Genomic DNA, 23715 nt, shown 5'->3' with positions numbered 1-23715 from the left:
TAAAGCATAGAAAACCTTTTATGGCTTTCTAAATATGTTTCTGAACATTATTAGAGCCCTGTAGACATGAAATAACACCCCTATAGCCATCTTTTATTGCGCAACTCTTCTGTTACAGGGACTCAAGACGGCCGCTAGCTAGCAAGCCAGCGAGCTAAACAGTTAGCGTCAAATTTATTTCTTCTGCACTTAAAAAGCCAAAAACCTGCCACTTCCACACGGAATGGGAGGAGAACTTTTTTTCACTCTATCATGTGGGACATGCCATGGCTGACTTCATGACTTCATGCAGTGTTATGGTAATGTAATGTAAGCTAATGTCTCGATGTTTTGTGTCATTTCTGCCGTCCAGAATACGACCTATCACTTGTATTTGTATGTGTTTTGACTAATAATGAATTAATTTCTGAAAAAGGTTGCACGGTGGACTGGTGGTTAGCATGTTGGCCACACAGTCAGGAGATCGGGAAGATCTGGGTTCGAATTTCCGTTTGGGCATCTCTGTGTGGTGTTTGCATGTTCTCCCCGTGTTTGTTTGTTTTCCAAAAACATGCATGTTTGGTTAACTGGCAACTCTAAATTGTCGTAGGTATGAATGTGAGTGTGAATGGTTATTTGTTTATATAAGCCCTGCGATTGTCCAGCCAGTCCAGGGTGTACCCCGCCTCTCGCCCAAAGTCAGCTGGGATAGGCTCCAGCATACCCCCGCGACCCTAATAAGGACAAGCGGCATAGAAAATGGATGGAATTTCTGAAAAAACGAGGGAAAAAAAGAAAAGAAAGGGAAAAGAAGAGAAGAAAAAAGGGAAAGAAAAAACGTGACACAACAAGAGAGCGATAATCAAAACACAAATTGGCGAGGGACGACTCTCTATAAATCATACAGCTACAGTCATTTCATATGCTTTGTTGAAAATTGACTGCTGGTTCAGTTGTGCAGCTATTATTTTAAATGTGAAATATAATTGTAAATAATTGTATTTTTCATCTATTTAAATGGTTTAATTTCAATTGTTTTATTTTAATAAGTATTTTTATTAGTTTATTTCATTATTTCGTTAATTCATTTAGTAAAAATTGAATTAGTATTTCATGAATTTCAATTGATTTAATCGTTACTTATGAATATTTATTTTTATGTTGGCGTAAAAAAAAAAAAACCTCCATAAAAGTCAGCCTTATTATCTTTGCTGAAGCATATGTCTCTCCTGTTGTGTCTCCTCAGATTGGACAGAAGTACCTAATTAAGTGTCCACAACAAATCGCACAATTAAAACCCTGAGTTCTTCACCTCAGATGCTATCAAAAGTTTTCCTCTGGTGGTGTACATCATGAATGTAATTTGTGCAAATTGCAGGGGGGGAAAAAATTAGAGCGAAACGTGCAATTAGCACCTCAGCGCCGTTGGGAAATGTTACAGTTTCCATGCACGCCGGAGATGCACTAATTAGCGCTGGACGCTTTTCGGCGGCCCGTGATCAGGTTGTTTAGCCCAGCGGCACCCAAACACCAACCTGCTGACAGCCCTCACTTATGTGATATGCTAACGCAACATGTTTTAACCTGGGGTGCAATAAAATAAAATGAAAAGGAATAACAAACCATTTTTATGTGTGCAAAGAGGCATGACTGCCATGCTGAGTTGATTTCTATTACATATCTCCTCCAGCTGTGATGCCCTGCTCACCTTTACCTCCATCACTGTCTGTCCTTTCTGAACCTACAAACAAATACCACAGTCTGCAGGCCTCAAAGCAGGACAACCTGATTTCTTCAAAAGGTGTCTTCTTATCACGCTGGCGTCTCAAAAACATAAAGTCCCTGCACTCACTTTGCTGAGCCACCGGCTGCCGTTTAGCAACCTTTCTTACACGCGAGTTGTCAAGAAGAGAGCCCAGAGCGTGTTTGCTGCTCTGCACTGACCTTTGTGCCGAGGCGGAGAGAAGACGCACTCAGCGGAAGATTTGGACAGATGGACCACAGCCTTCTCCACGAGGTCAGCCAGCACTGCGCACAAAAGCCAACGAGGCACAAAACAACATCAACACAAAGGCAACAAAACAAGCTTGGAAGCAATTAGACATCATATAATAACAACAAGTAGTACACTAGTTAGCTGTAATTACCTTGACTGTTTACACCGGAGGTGTCCAAACGTATTCACCTACGTCAAAATTGAAGGATGCGGGGGCCACTTTGAAACATTTAGTATGTTAAAGATGCTTTTTTCTTTTATAGAGCCCCAGTGACGTTTAATTGAAATGAATTTTTTTTTTTTTTTTTTGTCCTGTCCAGCTCAACAGATTTGCTCTGCCAGGCAAAAGTGTGAGATACACTTCCTCTGTTATACAGAATTTATTTAACTTGGATGTTTTGTTGTTATGCAAATTTGGAGCGGACGGACCGGAGCAGGAGAGGATAGAGAAGAAGAGAGAAGAAAACAACAGAAACAAACAGGACTACATCAGCGTATATTAAAGATGCTAAAAACAATCTAACATACGTCAATACATGCTAACTGATCAGGAGCTATCAGAACAATATTATAATAGTGCAGTAGTCCCTCGTTTATCGTGGTGAATTTTTTCCAGACCCAACTACGCCTGTCACAATAACAAATTTTGCTGATCGATAACTGTGCTACAAATTACCGTCGATATTCGACATTATTGGCAAAAATTTCGAGACAACTTTTTTATTATTTTCATGTGACGTGTAATTCAAATTTGAACTACTAGATGGAGGTCAAGTATAGTGTACGTTGTGCCTGTGTGAGACATTAGCTTGACACAGAAGTTGTCTATGTGTGTTTTTGCAATATAGCCAGCAACACTCTGAGTGCGCCCCCTTTTGCGCTGTTTTCTTTATATTTGCTGACCAAACGCCAGAGTAAGCGTTGACTGTCGGGATGAAGGCTCCACTGCCAGAGCACCTCCATCGCTAGTTTTTTTTTCCCACTTGAGAAAGCTGTCCGTGTCGGCCATCAGTGTTCATGCGCTCACCGTGTTTATTCTGTTTAAAACCAAAATATTCCCACATTGTGGCTGTGGCATTTTGTGCCGTCTTTCATGTGTATGCTGGCTAACAAAGCTCGGGTAGTGGGTAGCAGCTAGTAACTTGTAGCCCCGCCTCCATAAAGAGGCTGAATGTGATGAGAGCCCACCCCGCCTCCATAAAGAGGCTGAATGTGATGAGAGCCCACTCTCTCCCTTCATTCCACTATAGAACCAATGCACACAGACAGATGCAGAGTTAACCCTCTTGTCATCCAGCCTGTGTGGCACAGAGAGACGAGCAGACACACAAATATGAAAACGTGAATTTATCTAGGGTGTCACAATTATCAACCTGTTTTTTTTTTTTTTTAATTGTTCGATGAAACGATTTATCAATTATCGTGACAGGCTTAGACACGACTGTGATAAGTGAATTTCCACAAAGTAGGATTCCTTATTTATACATGGAATATTTTAGTTAGTTAAAGCATAGAAAACTTGTTTACGACCTTCTAAATAAGTTTAACATTATTAGTGTCCTCTGGACATGAAATACTATCCCCATAGTCACCTTTACACTCCTATTACCCAATATAGCAGACATAAAAGAAAATAAGCCATTTAAGACATCAATAAGACATAATATAAAGTCATGCATGTTAGCAGTGGGAGAGTTCCTTGCTGTTGCTTTTTTACTTTCTGTTCTGTACAGTACTTCCTGCAGTGGCTATTGTCTCATCAGTGTAACATTACAGACACCCAGTGACCAGTGTAGAATACTACATATCATCACATCTTTAAATGTGTCTTCTGAATGCCCTATATTTGTATTTTACTTCATTTAGCCATTTTGATTAAGTTGGGCAAAAATACATTAAAAATGCTTAGATAGGCATATTGCTTTTACTATTCATTGGCCGTATTCAACCACAAAACAGTTATTTATTAATATATTTTTGAAAAATCGTGATAGAATGAAATCTAAAGCGCAAAGTGGTGAGGGATTACTGTAACATTATTAGAGCCCTCATGACATGAAATAACATAATAATATAGTCACCTTTACATTTGTATTACCCAATATATTAAATATAATCAGAGAAAATACGCCATATTAGACATAAATAACATTCACACATTAGCAGTTCCTGGTTGTTTTTTTTCTGAACAGCATACATTCAGCGTACGTCCGCCATTACAATACATGGCGGCCTTAAATGGCTTTACACTCGTATACCCAATATAGTAGACAAAATAAGAGTAAATAAGCCATTTAAGACGTAAATAAAAATCCTGCTCAAGCAGTGTCACAGTAAATGTGTTCCTTCCCCCACTATAATTGCACTACAAACATCCACGAAACAGCGACAACAGCGAGTCCGCAAAAGATGAACCACGATGGAGCAAAGAAACACTGTATTCTAAAATTGTTGATCTTGCTTAAAAACTATCACATTTAGTTATATTCGATGTTAAAAAATATGACATGGCTCTCACAGAAATGCATTTTAAAATATGTGGCTTTCATGGCTCTCTTGGCCAAAAAGGTTCCTGACTCAATAAATGGCAAATGCACTAATGTTAATTGTCAAACTCAATTTTTTAATTAAACTTTGCGTATGTCCAGTGAGTCATTGGCAAAGACATAAAAGTCCTGACAAGGTAACAAGGTATGGAGTGTAAAAATACTCCACTGGGTTTGCGGGTGGAGGACGGCATAATGGTCCATCACGTAAAAGAAGCGATAATCACAGCATTTTGCAGCGCGCGTGGCAACAAACAAGTGAATGCTCAATAAATTGCGGAGGAAGCGGCCCTAATTGATTCCTCATTAGAAGTAAGTGCTACAATTTCTTCCAATGAAGAGTTCTTAAAATGTCTGTGCTTAATGACGGGCTGCATAAAAGCAAAGGGAGGCGGGTGATAAATCGTCATCACGACCCTTCCCGCCTTAAATGGGGGCTGTAAAAAGAGAGTGAAGAGGAGGAGGAGGTGGTGGACAGCGTGCTGATGAAAACGAGCAGCCTGTGCACACTTGATGCATTTATGACAAGACGACTCCGCCTTCACTGTGACTTGTTTTTGTCCCGCTGAGTCACGCGTAAATTTGCTCCTGCATAGATGAAGGGGGTGAGCGTGACATTTCAAAGCGCCGACGAAGACTTCTTCAAAGGTTTTAGTGCCTGTGTGTGTGCGTGTGTGTAAGCAGCACAGCAAAATAGAAATAAATGGAATCACTTTTCTATTGATTTTTGTCTGCCACATTTGTAGCGCGCCACAGGTCACATTTCTCAACCAATCTTCATCAAACTTTCAATAACCAGGGCTCCAGACTGCGACTAAATGGTCACATTTTGCGACTAAAATATGAGACATTGTGAGTGAATTTCTCATCTACTCGCGCATGTGTGACCAGACAAAGTACATGTATTGAGTTGACAACGGACGTCCCTTATTGCCATGAGAATGAAAAATAGCGTGTGAAATGAGCTTGTGACAGCCTAAGCCTATTCACGCCAGCGTGTGTGATCGCTCACGATTGACTCGCGCTGAAGTTCGACTATTCTACCATCTTTGTTTACACATTTTGCCTGGCTCCACGGTCTCTCTGGCAGCACCTAGCTAGCTATAGTTATCCGCCTAGTCTCTGGTCCACAGAATGCAAATGTGACTTTTTTTTTCTTTTTTTTTTTTTTAACCACAGCGACATTTTGTCATTAAAGCAAAAAAGCAATGCGGTTCGTATTGAGCTTGTATTTATCACACATAGAAGCTACGATGGCTGTCACGTTCATGGGGTACATCATCACTTACTTTTTTTGTCACTTAACCTTGCTCTCTTGTCACCATTATACTGTAATAATTATGTCTTGTCTTCAAACCACTAGTTGTGCGTCAAAGTTGTTCAACATAAACACATAGTGTGTTCAGCTTTAAAACAGTGATGCTATCACGGGATCTTAACAGGTAGCTCGTGAACTACCAGCAGCTCGCCATCTGATCGGTTGAGTAGCATCACTTTAAAAATCAAGGTCCCAGAGTCTGGAGGAAGGGAGGAGAGGCAAACAATCCACATTGCTTGAGGTCCAGTGTAATGTTTCCGCAGTCAGTGATGGTTTGGGTGCAATGTCATGTGCTGATGTTGGTCTACTGTGTTTTCTGAGGTCCAAGATCAGTGCAGCCGTCTACCAGGAAGTTTTAGAGCACTTCATGCTTCCCACTGCCTACCAACTTTACGGAGATGCAGATTTCATTTTCCAACAGGACTTGGCACCTGCACACAGTGCCAAAACTACCAGTACCTGGTTTAAGGACCACGGTATCCCTATCCTTAATTGGCTAGCAAACTCGCCTGACCGCAACCCCATAAAAAAACCAACGGGGTATTGCCAATAGGAAAATGCGATACTCCAGACCCAACAGAATAGCTGAAGGCCACTATCAGAGCAACCTGTGCTCTCATAACACCTGAGCAGTGCCACAGACTGATCGACTCCATGCCATGCTGTATTGTTGTAGTAATTCGGGCAAAAGGAGCCCCAACCAAGTATTTAATGCTGTACAGCACGTGTCAAACTCGTGCCATGGAGGGCCGAGACGCTGCATGTTTTCTCTCCAACCGGTTTCTTCAGCAGGTGATTTAATTGATGAGCTCCTTCTCTCAAACTGAAGGTGTTGCTCATTAACATCACCTTCTTTAGTGAACGGCTGGAAAGAAAACCCGCATTGTCTTAACCTTCCAATACTTGATGTTCACTGTTGGGGCAAGAAGCCTATTGATTTTGAATGGGCACTCACTGAAGATGTCGGATGGTTAGGTACATGTTTATCATCAGAAATCCATTGGCCAGTAGTGTCAAAGCTCAAATATTTCCATGTGCAACATATTGATTTTAATAGTATCTGTCTGTCACACACACTTAAGTGTTTTTGGAGATAATTGTCCATGCGTAGAGAAGAAAGAACCCTATGGATTTTGATTTACCTGCGCCACTCAGGGCGTTTTGCCCGCTGGTCAGAACTCTGCGATAAAGTCGGCGGCAAGTCTCCATCCAGTTCTCGTCCGTCTTTGTGGTCAAGAAGGCGCTCATCTCAGGTTCTGTCCAACAGCGGATGCAGTTGGGGGATGTGGGTTATTAGGAACACCCCCCGCCCGCCAGCCAGTCATGTACCAGCACAAAAATGAAGGAGGGAAACTCACCCAGTGGGTTGTGTTGGGGGTTTGGTGGGTCCAGTGTGTAGCAGGATGGTGGAGGAAAGGATGAGAACATGGGCCATGGGTAAGGATCATCTCCCTGCATATCAAACACGAAGATGATGTCAATCTTCTCAACTCTTCATGTGTTAAAACCTCTAATCAAACGGTTGGAAGCTAGTTTATGAGTGATTTATTTATTTACTTTGCATCAATGAAAGAGTGATTGTTAAAGGCTCCGTCCCATACTGCCGCTTAGCGACTCTGTCTTCCTCCGTCTAAACAGTTACATCAGACATCAGGTGGAAAATTATAATTTAATTTAGACAGAACCGCATGAGCAACATCTGCTTAAATATGAGTAACAAAGGAAACAGAAGAAAAACGTCAACATCCAGTTTGCGTCTTACAAAAGCGTTTAGCTCCTGGATGGTCCATAATCACTCGTTCTGAAATTATATTTGGATCAGTATTATCGTGGACACCTGGACTGCCCAAGGACTTACTACCCTGCAGGGGAGGGAGTGTGGTGGTGAGCTGGCTGCCTGCATAAAATATGTATACAGTATAACATGCCATGGCAGTGAAAACATTCATTTTTTGATCCTTTTGTTGTCAAAATGTGTCATGTTGTGTATGGTGAGTTGCGTGGCTGGAGGAGGACAAGCTGTCTGCATGCCCAACAGCCATAAAAGTCTAAAAAGTCTGTGAAATTCCACCCCAGTAATGCTGAAAACAGAAAAAAAAAAAAAAACATAACATCACATATGAGAACCGGCAATCACTATTCAAGGCTGGCCACGGGAAATCTTGAACATGTCCCAGGTTTGGAACGGCTAGTGCCGTATGTCGACGTCTAGATATGTCTGTAAAGCAGCAAATTGAAAAGTCAATCGTTAAACGGTGCAGTGGGGCAGAGCGGGTCGTGATCCTGCTTGTAAACTTCACACCAAATCACAGCTTCTTCTCGCACAGGAGGAATAAACAAACCTGTAAAGTGTGAAGGAGATGCTCTCTAAAGGCATCTGCACGCTCCTTCCCTTTAAAAATGTGTCGTACCCTCTCTGTGACCTCCTCTTAAATGAAACTCTGTTACTGTTCACTGAGACAAGACTTGAATAATTGATATCCAATCCCTGATTCCTGCGAGACTACGGGCTTCAAACAACCTCTGAAGCATCATTTGTGGAAAAAAAGAACAATAATTTCAAGTCGTAGCTCCAATTGTGGAGGCACATGTTTTACATGTCAAAGTCTGACCTCCTGCAGGGCTCGAGGGGGAAGTCTCCTCTCAGACGGGCCTCCGACCAGAGCGACGCGAACCAGCACGTGGTTCCTCTCCACGGACAGACTGTCTACGATGCAGCTCCTGAGAAAGTTTCAAAACAGCACAGACTGAATGTCGACTGGAAGTGCGGAACATGACCGCCACACCCAAATTGAACCGTGTTGCTCGGTGGTAATGCTTTTCCAAATTGACTGAACCCTTAGCACACTCCAGCTATGAAAAGGTGCCTCTGAAAAGTGCAATTACAGACCTTGCACAGAGAATGGAGATCGCAAATGACCGCAGCTACAGTGCATTATCACAGCAAGGGGAAGAGTCGTGTTAACGCTCCTCATCAGATCTGTGAATATCCCAATATTACTGCATTTTAAGCTTGAATGGTAACTGCTTTAGTGCCAATCGCCCAAGCAATTTAGACTTGAAATTGGCAATAAAAGGAGACGACTGTCTTGCGCGGCGCTCGGTGCAAAGGTTTGTACGCAATTGGCAAAAATGATTATCCACTGTAAGTCCATGAATTCCAATCAAATGGAAGGCAGTTTGGCCTAAAAAGATGTTTTTGTGCAAACAAATGACGGCACAGTTGAGATCATCGCCAGTGTATAAGTTGGTGGACGCAGTTAAATGAAAAAGAGGGTGATGGTGGGGGTCACTTATGATGATGATGATGATGGAGGCAGGACAAGGCAGATGAATGAACAAGTTGCCATCTTACAAAATGCTCTGACGTGAGATGTGATTTGGCGTTTGGAGGCCATTTCTTCTTACATAAGCGCGAGCTGTGGCAGCTGTTATTAGCATGACAAATAGTCTCGGAACATTTTCACTTCCAGTCCGCTTTATTTCATCTTATCTGTGACAAGGCAGGCAAACACTTTCTCCTGCCTGGCCATGATTACTTTTCACAAGTGTGCTGACACGTCACGCCAGTGCACATAAGAGCAGGAAGCCTCCGTGTTGTACGCTCAATATAAAAAACTTGATTTGTCCCACGATGTAGTCGTACAGGTTACCAGTGCCGCACCACTCACATTATCTAAACATCTTCTTGGGCCCGTCCGACATTTGCAACTTTTCAGACTTATTTTATGTTTCAAATGTTGTGTAGTCAAACCTCACTTTTCATACGCCGCGGTTTTTGTACGATTCGGTTTTACTAAAAAAAAAATTAGCCGTGGTTTTTGTACACCGTGTCCTTTTTCGTACAAGATTGCACACGACAAACTGGTCTCTTTGTCCTGTACTGTATCATTACACAAAATTGAGTGCCCAAAACAAAGCACCCTACACGCTGCTGACTCACTGTCCGTGCATTATCTGTCGAGTGTGGCTGTTAAATAACCTACCATGGGGCCAAAGAAAGTTGCGAGAGGCAGCAATTTGATAATGAAGATGAGAAACACTTGAATTCAAACTCAAAATTCCATCCGTCAATAGAATTCTTGTTTCTTAGGCCAACGGTAGCCAAACTTTTTCCAGTGAGGGCCACATAGTGAAAAATGAAAGGATGCAATTTTGCCACTTTGATATTTTGTAAGGCAACACATTTATATATGCTAAGAAGTTATATATATATTTCAATACAAAACTGCATCTCAGCATATTATTAGTATGAATTTGCTCTTTCCTCAATTTTTTCCCATTTTTGCAGGTTTTCTTTTTTTTTTTGATTTTCCAAATATTTGGACTTTCTTCTTACATAATTTTGTACATTTTCATCTCGTAATATTATGACTTTATTCCTTTAATATTAGAACTTTTCCCCCCACCTAATTGTCAAAAAATTACAATTTCATTTAATTTGGTTTCTCATAATATTACAACTTTAAAAAAAACATTTTTTAATATTTCAACACTAAGCTACAAAAATGACATATTTTTCCTCATAATATTATTATTATCAAAAATATTGTTAGTTTGTTCTTGTAAAATTGCTGTTGTTTTTAAAATTTTCAATTTTTTTCTTGTAAGTATTCGTCTCGTAACTAATTCAAATAATGTTTTGACTTTATTCTGGTAATATTATTTTTTTTTTCCACAACCTAATTTTCCAAAAATTACAACTTTATTCAACTTTAAGCTACTAAAATGACGTTATTTTTCATCATAATATTACCTTATTCTCATAAAATTATGACTTTTCCTCGTTAGATTACAACATTTTTTTGTCTTATTGTGTGGAGATATGGGGAAATAACTATAAAAGCAAACTTCACTCGCTAAATGTACTGCAAAAAAGATCAGTGAGGATAATCCATAATGCTGCGTGTATAGAACATACAAATCCCTTATTTTTAAAATCACAAATATTAAAATTCGCTGATTTAGTACATTTTCAAACCGCTAAAATAATGCATAGAGCTAACAATAACCTCTTACCCAAAAATGTCATACAATACTTTTCTGCAAGAGAGGAGAAATATGATCTTGGGGAAAAACTAAACTTGAAACACTTTTATGCGAGAGCAATATGTGAACAGTATGTGGAATTAAATTATGGAACGGATTGAGTAAGAAACCAAGATATGTGATTTCAAGACACAATACAAGCAGTTGATGTTTGCAAAATACAATTAAGAAGAGTCTTGAACTTGTTTTGTTATGCTTGTCTCTATTTATGATAATTTTTTTATTATTATACTGATGATTATATTTATTGTGAAAAAATCTTAATGACATCATCATATTGTTATTTTTCTATGTATTAAAAAAAATGACATTTGGAAGACAGAAAGTGAATAAATGTACTGCATTAAAAGTGGAATGGATGGGAGGTAGGATTAAATAAGCTTTCCTTCTTCCTACTCGTTTTGGACATGTGGAACTGTGATTTGAATTATGTGATGTATTCCATTGTAACTTGTATACATGTTCAAATAAAATTTAACTATTATCATTACCATAATATTTAGACTTTTTCCATGTAAAATTACTGCAGTTTTCTATTTTTGATGAGTTTTTTTTAAATGTTATTGTTAAATTCTATTTTTAGCAGATGCCGCGCGCCCCCCGGTCGCACTTTGGCCAACCATGGTTGAGGCTCAACTCTGTACTTTTTGGCAAATTCCAGCCTGGCCTTCCTGTTCTTCTTGCTCATGAGTGGTTTGCATCTTCTGGTGGAGCCATTGTACTTTTGTCCACCAAGTAATCTTTCAACAGTAGACAGTGATACCTTCACTCCTGCCCTCTGCATGTTGTTGCTGACGTCACTAACAGTTGTATAAGGGTCTTTCTTTACAGCTTTGTGCATCATTTTTTCACTTTCATTTTTGGGGTGTCTTTGATTTCCCCCCTCTATAGGGTGATCATTTTCATTTCTATCAAATTATGTGGCATCATTTTGTTACTAATACATCACCTACTTATTATCAGGAAAGATATTCAAGATCATTTTCCCCCAGTTTAGATCTGATGTGTTTTCGAAGTGTTCCTTTAATTTTTTTGAGCAGTATATATATATATATATATATACATATGTATATAAGTGTATGTATATATATTTTTACGTATGTGAAATAAATATAAATTAAAAAAAAACAAAACTTAAAAAAAAAAAAACGAACCTGACAGAACAATCATTGTGATGATCAAGACTCTTCTGCCTTGTATTTAGTAAACACCAAATGCTTGTATTGTTTTATGAATTTGCTCATCTCTGTACTTTGTTTGAGTTCCTTACTCAATCCGTTCCATAATTTAATTCCACATACAGAAATGCTGTGGGTTTTCAGCGTAGTTCTTGCGTATAAATGTTTTAAGTTTAATTTTCCTCTAAGATCATATTTCTCCTCTCTGATAGAGAAATACTGTATGAGGTTTTTGGATAACAAGTTATTAACTTTATGCATTATTCTAGCGGTTTGAAAGAATACTAAATCTGGAAATTTTAATATCTGTGATTTAAAAAATAAAGGGTTTGTGTTGTCTATACTTGGCATTATGAATGATCCTCACCGATCTTTTTTGCAGTACAGTGAGTGAGTGAAGATTGCTTTTGTAAATATTTCCCCATATCTCCACACAATACATGAAATATGGTAATACTAAGGAACAGTACAGAGTGTGGAGTGATTTTTGGTCAAGAACATATTTTACTTTATTCAATATAGAGATATTTCTCGCCACCTTTTGTTGTGTATATTTAATATGAGTTGTGTATATTGAATATGATGTCAAACCCAAATGTTTTCAGTCTACAGCAAAAGGAAAAGAATTGGCCCTCACTGTGTTGTTGTTTTGCATTCTTTTCTGCATGTAAAACCTAATGATTCTCTATAAAAATGTATTTTTCTTCAGATTTTTGAGCGTCTGGATTTTAATCACTTCCTCCAGGAAAAACTGCCTCGGTTTTTGTACGTTTCGGTTTTCATCAAGTCTTTGGGAACAAATGAATAAGAAAATCCGAGCCACCGCTGCACTCTTGTTCCACATGGTGTGGAAGTGCCAGATCACGAGGTTGGTGGCTTTAATTTTTGTGCCACTCCTTTATTTTAGAAAGTCAACTTGTAAGGCAACTTGCTGGGTGTATAATGGGCGACAGCTGCTCAGTACCTTTTTTTTTTAATGTAAGAATCGTGTATATAAACCAGACTAAGGTAGCAATGGGAAGATTTTTTTGTTTTTAAGGGAGCAAAAGACCTACCTAACAGTTTCTGCTGTCGACACTTCAAGGACAGTTTGTTAGACAAAGCACAGTGCCAATATTCGTCCAATTATATCCAATATCCAGTTGGTTTTTTTTTACCGTTTGCTGACGCAACCGCTTGAGGGGGGGCATGTCTCTATGCAGCTCTGAGTGGTGGCAGGAGATGGACATGACTCCTGACCAATCGCAACAGAGTTGGTGTGGTCGAGGGAGAAGGCTGCCGAATCAGAGCGTTCCGGCCACGAGGAGAACAATGCAGATTTACCCTGTGGACAACTTGATATTTATGGAGCATTTTGTTAAAAGAATCATGCCCCACTGGGATCAAATATAATTGTAAAAGCATAGGACCCCTTTAAACCAACGTGAATGGTATTCTACCAACAATGTTTGAGGTACGGGAGGTCATAGATCACATGTGTAGGTCTAGCCAGTGAAGGATTAGATCCAAAATGTGGCAGGTAGTGCATGTGTACACCTGGCCTTTGAGCATTTGTGAACCTTTCAAGAGTCAAAAAGCACAGAGCAACTATCAGCCTCGGCAGCTTGGACCCTTGAAATGTTTCACAAAGCCTCCGGCAGCCGAGCGGTGAGCCCGCTGAGCGGTTGGCATTTGCGCTTCAAGTGTTCCGGCGGTCAGTGCGACCCTCCACAAGTTCAACCTTTGGAAAAAGTCCCAACGGGTCAGGGTTTTGCATCCACTCCAATAAACGCAGCCGCACACGTGGGCGAGTCCCTTACCTGCCGCTGGCGTCCTGGTCGGCTACATTCTCCCGCTGGCTTTGAAGCAGCATGGAGCAGATGCCGTACTGGCTCTCCAGCAGCAGGAAGGAGTCCAGACTGGAGCACAGCACGCTGAGCAGCCTAAAACAACAACAACAACAACAACAACAAAATGGAACAAGTGCTGGCAAAGAGTGATAGAACAGTAAAGCAGCAGCACAAACTCATTCAAACGCTGTAGTTGTGCTTAAGTGTCAGACAGGGTACTATCATGCAGACAACCCCCCGAACCTCCCCAATCCCTCTCCTCTTCCTTGTCTACTTCCTCCTATGAATGTCTGCAAGAACCGGATTAGTGAACCCAATTTTCCCCAGCAGCTTCACTTGCAAGCTTTGTAAAAGTGGGAATCCCCGCGAGAAGCCTTCACGGTTCATTTTCAAATGCTGGTAATGATGCCAGGCTTAAGCATTCTGCTGAGACTCTGCAGAGACAATGTAATAAAAAGAAAAGACGCAGAGGCTTTGTAACTTACAAGGCCCAACACACAAAAACTAAAAGGTGTGATGGAAAAAAATGTGATGGGTTTTATCTATCTAATCGACGTGCATGTCCCACGGTAATACAGTACATGCACATTTGCTACACTTTCACCTAATAGGTAGCTCAAGAAGACACACAACATATTAGAAAGCACCACTTCTAACTGCAACCACAATAAGAAACAGTTAAATGAATCGATGATACGGCTCGTGCATTGGAGCTCAGTAGCTGCTGCAGGTGTTCTTAATGTTGTGTCCAGCTCCTCCTCCAAGCGGCTGCCATGTTTGCTGATATGCAGGACAGCTGCTTGGACTCAAGCGTGACTGACAACAAGTCTCACTCACTGTGACAGCCGCCAAGCGAGAGGCTTCTAGCTTGTCAGGCCCCGTGGCCTTTCCCTGGTTGAAACCATGGAGGTGAGAAGCAAAGCTGTTACCAGTTTGTCTGATAAGGTCCTTCCAGGGAGTGGGAGGCTTCAGAAGTCTGCAGGACATTCTGCGGTACAGTCAAACCTCGGTTTTCATACGATATGGTTTTCATAAGTCGACTCACACAGCGTGCATTTTTTTTATTCAGTGCGACGGCTGAATAACCCGCCACAGGGCCAAAAAAAGGTGTGAGTACTTGCGAGTGTAATAAGAAAGTTAAAATGCCGATACAATTAATACTACAATCAAACCTCGGTTTTCGCACGCCCCGGTTTTCGTGTGATTCAGTTTTAGTCCGAAATTTTTGCCAACATTTTGCCTCAGTTTTCATACAATATTGCACATAAACTAGTCTGTTTGACCCACAGACCCACCGTCTGTGTGTTTTTTTTAATTGAGTGTGACTGCTAAAATAACCTGCCATGGGGCCAAAGAAAGTTGTGGGTGGCAGCAGTTTGATAAAGAAGGTGAGAGACACAATTGAATTCAATCAATGCAGATGCAGGTGTGCCTTGTTGCGCCGGCCTGCACCAGTAGTAAGGCCAAATAGGGAAAATAAGGAAATAAGGGAAATACCAAAAGTAAACAATAGGAGGGAGCGATACTAAATAAAAGACAGGAGGGAAAAACAGAACGTGACACTATCTACAATTCTCAGACAGACAAAAAAGTCCATGTGGATATATCAACACAGGCAAATAAATGCACACTGATGGCGATACAATAAAGAAGCATAATGGGCCTGCTGGAGTGTTAATCAATTAGCTGCACGCGGCCGGGTATGTCCCTGTAAAAGACTCCACAGGCCATGCATCTTTACAGATCAATGTGAAACCTCATTTGGGCCTGCCAGGAAAGGCCTTGACACTTGACTCAACAGCCATTCTCACACTGGTCCTGACTGATAGCGACAGATGAGAAAGCAGGCTTGCTGTCGTGTCCATGTAGTCCTAGTGGGAGGGGCCTAGAAGCAAGCTTTCCAAGTCAGCCTTATAGTATTTACACAAATTGTGAACAACTAATATTGCTAACAATGTGTGTGCTGGAAAACACAGGCAAAATTTACGGTCTATACACACACACATACACACACACACACACACACACACACTCAGTATGCATTAATCCATCACCAGCAGGGAGGGTGTAGCCAAGGCACCCAATCAATGCTGGAAAGGAGTGCTGGTTGCCATGGCAGCAAAGGGTGCTGCCAGCATGGAGAGACGAGGTGAAGGCATGTTGGCTCTTCATCTTCATCAAATGGGTTACTTTTATTGGGACATTTGAACACTGATGCTGATGATAGTGATTCAGCTTGTACAAACCCACGTATTAAACAGCCACAAAAGATGGATGCTCTTGAGCAAGGCAGCCAGACCCTACGTTACCTCATGATGACCTCTGCAGTACTAAATCAGTCTGGAAAGGACTTGGCGTATGGCCCGCTATAAATAAAAAGTGTTTTAAATTTAGTGTATTAAATTTAGTTGCTGAAGCAGGTTCCATCACTGCTGAGGTGCCTTGCTTAAGGGCATCCCTCAAAGGCTTGTAGGCAGTCACTCCCCACTGTAATTCAGGGGTGTCCAAAGTGCGGCCCAGGAGCCACTTGAATTCCCCGGCTGGTATGTTATCGGCCCGCGGTACATTCCAAAAATATAATAAAAAACATTTTAAAAAAACATAAAAAAATGGAAAGTCAAAATATTAAGAAAAAAAAGTTGTAATCTAATGAAAAAAAGTAATTTTACAAGAATAACATCGTAATATTATGAGCAAAAATAACATCATTTTAGAAGCATAAAGTTGAAATATTAAAGAAAAAAATAGGTTGCAGAAAAAGTTATAATGCTGCAACAAACAAGTCCAAATATTATGGGAATCAAATTTGAATTACGAGAAGACAATTCACATGAATAAAGTTAAAACTGTTAAATAAAAAAACAGCACAAATGGAAAAAAACAGCTGCAATTTTATGAGAATAAAATCAAAATATTAAGAGAAAAATGTATTCTAACAAGAAAAAAAGTGGCCATTTGAAAAAAATGAACTTGTAATATTATGAGGAAAAATAATGTAAGTTTGAGAGTTTAGAGTTGAAATGTTAAAGAAAAAAAATAAGTCGTAATATGAGAAAGAAAGAAAAGTTGTAATTTTTGGAAAATTAGGTTGGGGAAAAAGTTAGAACATTATGGGAATAAAGTCAAAATATTACAAAAAGAAAATGTGTGAAGATTATTTAAGAAGAAAGTTGAAATATTTCAAAGATTAAAAAAACAGCTTAAAAGGGGGGGAAAAGAAGTTGAAACTAATAATAGGCTTTTTAATAGGCTTTAAGATGCATTTTTTTCTTCAAATATACAGTTTATATGTTCTTGCATATTACAAAATATCAAAGTGGCAAATTTGCATCCTTTCAATTTTCACTATGTGGCTGGAAAAAGTGAAAAAAGACACCTTCTGTAACCAAAAACAGAAAAGAAACTTTAAAAAGATTTTTAAAAAATGTGTCAAATTGTTCCCCTTGTGGAATAAATGACATAATTTTTCATTGCAAGGTTTCAAATACTGTGGAACCTCCGTTAGCATCATTAATCAGTTCCAGAAGGACCGACTCTCTCCTAAACGTACGCTAACCCAATTTATTTTCCCCATAAGAAATCATGTAAATCCTTCCAGGAAGCCAAAAATGTTAAGTCAAAACACATTTTTCTAGTTTTACAAGCAGAAAATACATAACGACAACTATAAATGATGAATGAAAGGGATAAATTAACATTTAAGGTCACTTTTACCTTCACTGAAGACCCGATTGTTGACAAAAACAATGTGGCAGTGGTGCTAAACGAGATCATTGTTTACATTTTTTTAGACCAAATAAACCACTGTTATGATAATATATAACAGCAATAATGAATGTATTTTCTCAGAGGCAATTCATACTGTCTGTTGTTTTTATCTTATTTTATTTCTGCAATGAGCCTCGTTCCACAGATGGCCGCCAGGCTATACTTTGGACGTCCATGTGTGCTTCACCAGGAAGGCAGGTGCTGCCAGTATGTCTGCTTCACAATCAGGTGGAGATCCTGCGTGGCGGATACTTCTAACACTTTTATTTTATTACCGAATACATGCATGGTGCAAGAAACACTTCCTATCTTTCACTTTTAATGTATACCCCTGCTTGCTAAATATAGCGACCATGCCTCTCACTTGTCAACACGGATCTCCTCTACCGTACGTACTGTATGAGGCGGGTTATAAAGCGGAGCTACGGTCGCCACATTACACCTTCATATCGGAGACACACTGCAAGCAGCTCCGGTGCCACTCCAGAGGTCAGGAAAACCGGAGCCACTTGCTGTGGCCGCCATGGTGCATATAGTCGGACACCTGCTCTGAGCAGATCCGGTGTTGCCATTATTAATGTTGATGGTGTTTAATCGTAATGGTGATAAAGGCTGCAGACAAGTCCGAACATTTACGCGTTTTGGTTTGATAAATCTACTAACTTTTATCAAATGTAGAATTAATACAGCGTCAGCGTCTGCCTGGATATTAACACACGCATCTTCGATGGAAAATGTATCCACACGTCACTCCCTGACAATGGGAACACCAAGGTAGGTTGGATTGCAGGGTTTAAAGTGTGTTTAAAGCACTTCAATGAAAACTGCACCTTTTTTTTGGAATTTTGCCCATCATCCACATCATCATGTCCTTATGTGGGACATGAACACACGTCTTTCTCTTTTCTGTGCATTCCAAAGATATAAAAACAGGTAAAAGGAGGCAGGAAATTAATGCACGTAATGGGACACACCTATGCCGCCTACAAAGACAGCTATTAAAACACCTCCAAAAACCTCCAACAAGGTTTTATGGTTTTATATCCATGCTGTAAGCATGGATACATGGTAACAGGTACATTCATGATAACATGGAATACTTTCAAATTCCTTAATGTGCACTTCCAATAATGCCTTGCACACTGCCACTTCCATATTAAGTTTATTATTTATCATTCATAGTAGCAATGCCGTTGTTCACAGTCTGATTGGCTTCTGGCTGCCCTGTTCTCACGAGACAGCTTTTCTCCAAAATGATAAATCTCGTCAACTTTTGATCTTACGAGATCTCGTGACAACCCTATTCGTTAGCAAAGAACTACCGTCAATCGCTGATGACATCATAGACGGGCGACGGCACTGACTTACGCTTCCTGCTTCCTCATATTAGCAAGCTGATAATTTGCTAACAAGGATGTTTTGTGGTAAAAATACATAAAGAACACAGTTGCACTCGTGCGGTGTATTAACTCATGCCAATGACGTATTCATACGTTTTTATAAACCCGAATGTCTTTTTTTTTTTTTTGCACACGAGGCAAAAAGAGGTGATGACACAAGTGCACACTGTTAGACCAGTTTTAAATCATAAACTGAAGTGCATTTGATACATGTGTTTTTACATGCAAAAGATCCCTGCTGAGCTCTCTTTTGCATGTAAAAACACACTCGACAGCAAGGAGGAAGTGGAAGAGCATGGAGGAGTGTATCGTGCAGAAGGTCACACATTGTAGGGCAATTTTACCGCATGCACATGCACGCACACACGTGAACACACACAGTTTAGTTTACTAGATTACTAAAGAATGGAAAAACGTAGAAACAAACTTTTTCTGATGAAAGACGAGAGTCTAACCTTTCTTTTGGTAGGTTCTGTGTTTGTATAGCCATAGACCACAATATTCTGTGTGCGTTGAAAGATCAGTCAAAACATTCTAAAATGGCTGAAGGGGTTGCCTTTTGAAAAATGGCTGGGATTGAATGAGTTAATAACACTACGCCATTTTGTACGCTAACCGGAAAATGTACACCAAAGTCGGCGTACATTTTCGATGCTCACCGAAAAACACACAAGCCGGGGTGTACTCAAACACTGGTTTTCGTACACCACATTTTTCCGTATGACGTTTCCCCCAAATTGCGTACACTGACTCAGTTATCGTATAATATTGCACGTCACAAACTAGTCCGCTCACTCTGTGCTGTATCGTTCCACAAAATCACATATCCAGACAAAGCACCCTACAAATTACTGACTCACTTTTAATTGAGTACGGCTGCTAAATAACTTGCCATGGGGGCAAAAAAACCTGCGAGAGGGAGAAATTTGATAAAGAAAGTTGAGAGACACTCTGCATGTAAAATTATTCTCTATAAAATGTATTTTTTTGTGCACATTTTTGGGTGTCTGGAAAGGATTTATTGGATTTACATTATTTCCTATGGGGAGAAATTGCCTGGGTTTACCTACATTTAGGTTTTCACCTGACCTTCTGGAACGGATTAATTACAAAAACCGAGGTTCCACCCTAGTTCTGTTTCGTTATAACATAATTTCAAATACACTGAATGTCTGTGATGATTCAGTGACAGAATCCTAAACCAGGAGAATCAATATTTTGAAAAAAAAAAAGTGCTAAAGTGGAAATAATAGAGGACTATTTGTATGTGTAAATTTATGTAAAGATATGTGCTGACTCTGTGTGTGCTCCATTTGTCGAAGCAGACATTCTGGAGGAGAACAAAACATTCCTGGAGAAGTTATTTATTCTCCATAATGTGGAGTGTGACACATCAACACCTGAGCAAATTATGGAGGATGAGGCCCTTAATTCCTACTCCAGCACTGTGGTCATACACACACACACACATACAGACACACACACACAATGTCAAGCTTACTTCTTATTCCAAGTAATGCTTTCCTTTTTATGCAGCATACTTTTAAAGTATGCTGCATGTTCACGGAATAAAGAGCCACGTCAGGGTTATATAACACTGCCAGAGGCTGAGGTGTGTGTACGCGTGTGTCTATTATGAGGCCATCTTCAATGGGGGGTTTCTGTGGGCACCTCAGTTCAGCACCTCACCACTTAATGCGCTCACGTCGAGCTTGTTTGTGTGCATTGGAGCGATGCCGTCGCTGTGGTTGTTGTTATTATTGTGCGTGTTAAGCGTGTGACGGCGTCACTCTCACCTCAGGCCGAATGTGTGCGACTGCTCGTAGTGGAAGAGGGCATGGATCTTGGCGGTGGAATTCACAGCAATCAGCCTGTCAATCACATCCTGTGGAGCACAGCGAGAGGTTGTCAAACTCACAACTGTGAAAATATTTATGACTTTTAAGCTGAAAACTGTGTATTAGTCTGTGTGTGTGCAGGATGCATTGCTGTTAGAAAGGCCCAATGGTAAGTGCAAACATGCCCTCAAATGGATACAAGAGGAACTGCACCAGGAAAGTGTGTGTGCGTGTGCGTGTGTGTGTGTGTGTGTGTGTGTGTGTGTGTGTGTGTGTACATCAGTCTGCATGCTTGCAGGTTGTGTGCAGTTTGTGTCTGTGTGCTACGTGTGTATGTTCTTCACGGTTTATGTGGTCAATGCAATATTACACGCTCTCTGTGGCACATTGCTGTAATTATATTTTGCAAATACCCACATTTTGGTCTGCCTAAAACAGAATCTCTTAATGGAATATGCTGCTAGAATGCTTTTCATTGTTCTGCAACAATGACATAATGGACCTATTCTATTCTATTCTATTGTGTGTGTGTGTGTGTGTGTGTGTCCACTCACTGCTACAGAGCTTGGCACCTCCCTCAGTGTGTATTCAATCTTGTTGGCTAAAGGCTGTCCATCCAGCAGCTGCCACACGGATTGGGAGGAGGAGAGCACGTTGACCAAGGACAGGAAAGACTGGAGACACAGCCAGGCAAACACACACACACACACACAGAGCCGGGTCAAAGGCACAACAAGGATCAGACTTGCGATAACAGCATCATGTTATCATCACTAAAGACACCCTGATCCAGCAGAAGATGTTGCAGTGATAAAAGTCTGTTGTGTGTGGACTGGAGTAGACCACTGCAAAAAATAATTGGTTGTTTTAAGAGCTGGTTCTGTGCGGTCCAGTAAACGCAGCTGGCAGCAAACACGCTAATAAAGCAACTTGTACTGTAAAGCAGCCAGTGGTACGCGCTCACACACACACACACACACACACACACACACACACACACGTGCGCACGCACGCACACAAACACACACACACACACACACTTCACACATCACTAGCTGCCTGTATTCACTACACAGACACGCACACACGCTGGGTACCTTGAGGCAGGTCCTGTCGATTGGATCCATGGGAGTGGGCTTGGGGCAGACCACCCTGGCATCCTCGCTGCTGCACTCCAGAGCCGACCAGAGCTCCAGCACCAGGGCCCTCACAAAGCCTGGAAGACAACAACACAATTCTACCTGACCTGCAGTGTGTGGCAGTTGGCACTTGCTCTGTCATGCGCATCACAGCCACCTGCAGGGCCGGAGTGGAACAGCATCACCCGGCTCATATTGGATCTGATTTCGGCCGATATTGGCATAAAAATGAGGTATCGGTTCATATTGTTTTTTTAGTGGAGTAGTGCTCCACAAAGCAACAAGCTTCCTTGATCATTTCCTTGATTATTATTATTATTATTATTATTATTATTATTATTATTTTCCTTGATTATTTCCGCAGTGTGGAATTATTACGAAGTTTGGCCTTTGGATTGTAAATCTGCAATTTGCAATTACAGCACTGGTTATGTGAGGTGGGGAAGTAAGGCGTCTTCCTTTAATACTTCTTATCCAGGGGTGTCCACATTTTTTCTTTTTTACATAGTGAAATATGAAAAGATGCAACTTTGCCACTTTAATATTTTGTAAGGATATGCTAAGAAGTTCATATATTTCAAGAAAAAAATGCATCTCAGCTTTATGACATTGATGCTTTGCTCTTTGCTTTCTTTTTTCCCATTTTTGCTGGGGTTTTTTTTTAATTCTCCAAATATTTCAACGTTGTTCTTAAAAAACGTTCGTAAATTTTATTTTTGTAATATTATGACTTTATTCCCATAACATTTTAACTTTATTCCCATAATATTAAAACTTTCACACCAAATGTATTTTCTAAAAATTACAACTTTATTTTGTTTGTTTCTCATACTATTACGACTTTAAACATTTTTTTTTCTTTATTTCAACTATATGCTACTAAAATAGAATTTATTTTTCCACATAATATTACGAGTTTATTCTCGCAAATTTCTGACTTTTTTCTGTTAATAATTTGGTTTTATTCTCGTAGAAGTACATCTATTTTTTCCCATTTCTGCTGTTGTTTTTTTTTTAATAATATTTTTCCAACTATTTCAGCTTTCGTCTTGTAAATTTTATTCTTGTAATTATGGCTTTATTTCCATAATATTTTTACTTTACTCTCATAATATTATAACTTTTTCCACAACGTAATTTTCCATGTTACAACTTTATCTGTCATTTTGTTTATTCAACAACAATAATAATAATATTATGCCTTAAAATTTAGTTTTAATTTTTTTTTCTTTAATATTTCAACTTTCAACAAAATGTCGTTAGTTTCCATCATAATATTACAAGTTATTCTCGTAAAATTCCAACTTTTTCTTGTTCGATTACAACTTTTTTCTCTTAATATTTTGACATTCTTATTGTCAAATTACTGCAATTTTTTAAAGTTTTTGCTCTTTCTTGTTAAATATTATTTATAAAATGTACTGCGGGCCAATAAAAAACAACAGCGGGCTGCAAATGGCCCCGGGCCACACTTTGGACACCCCTGTTCTGCTCTAATATGTTTCCCTCATGCTGCATTCGTGCATGGTGTGCTGAATGAGACCTGTTGATAATTTCACTGACTGAGTTTCATACTGTGCACTTGTCCTTAGATGGATGTTTGTGCCACTTATAAATGTGCAGCTTTCTAACTTGATGATAGTAGAACATGTTATTTTAGTTGACTATAATGATT

At 39.9% G+C, this 23715-nt stretch overlaps 1 protein-coding gene across 2 annotated transcripts in view; it reads right to left on the bottom strand.

Annotated features, from left to right (window-relative positions):
* The window catches only part of tbc1d32 (TBC1 domain family, member 32), a 78967-nt gene that overhangs the window by 29816 nt on the left and 25436 nt on the right, over nucleotides 1-23715 (bottom strand). For both annotated transcript variants that reach the window (XR_008566908.1, XM_054761444.1), the window contains exons 21-28: nucleotides 21999-22117; nucleotides 21456-21575; nucleotides 20860-20948; nucleotides 13866-13988; nucleotides 8452-8560; nucleotides 7198-7291; nucleotides 6982-7095; nucleotides 1924-2007 (exon numbers count right to left, since the gene is read on the bottom strand). Coding sequence is in view for 1 of the 2 variants with exons in the window: in XM_054761444.1 (XP_054617419.1) it covers nucleotides 1924-2007; nucleotides 6982-7095; nucleotides 7198-7291; nucleotides 8452-8560; nucleotides 13866-13988; nucleotides 20860-20948; nucleotides 21456-21575; nucleotides 21999-22117 (852 nt within the window). In the remaining variant the exon portion in view is untranslated. The remainder of the gene's footprint in view (nucleotides 1-1923; nucleotides 2008-6981; nucleotides 7096-7197; nucleotides 7292-8451; nucleotides 8561-13865; nucleotides 13989-20859; nucleotides 20949-21455; nucleotides 21576-21998; nucleotides 22118-23715) is intronic.

This window comes from Dunckerocampus dactyliophorus, chromosome 19, assembly GCF_027744805.1.
Source record: "Dunckerocampus dactyliophorus isolate RoL2022-P2 chromosome 19, RoL_Ddac_1.1, whole genome shotgun sequence".
Classification (NCBI taxonomy): domain Eukaryota; kingdom Metazoa; phylum Chordata; class Actinopteri; order Syngnathiformes; family Syngnathidae; genus Dunckerocampus; species Dunckerocampus dactyliophorus.
This window is presented reverse-complemented; position numbering and strand designations above follow the sequence as displayed.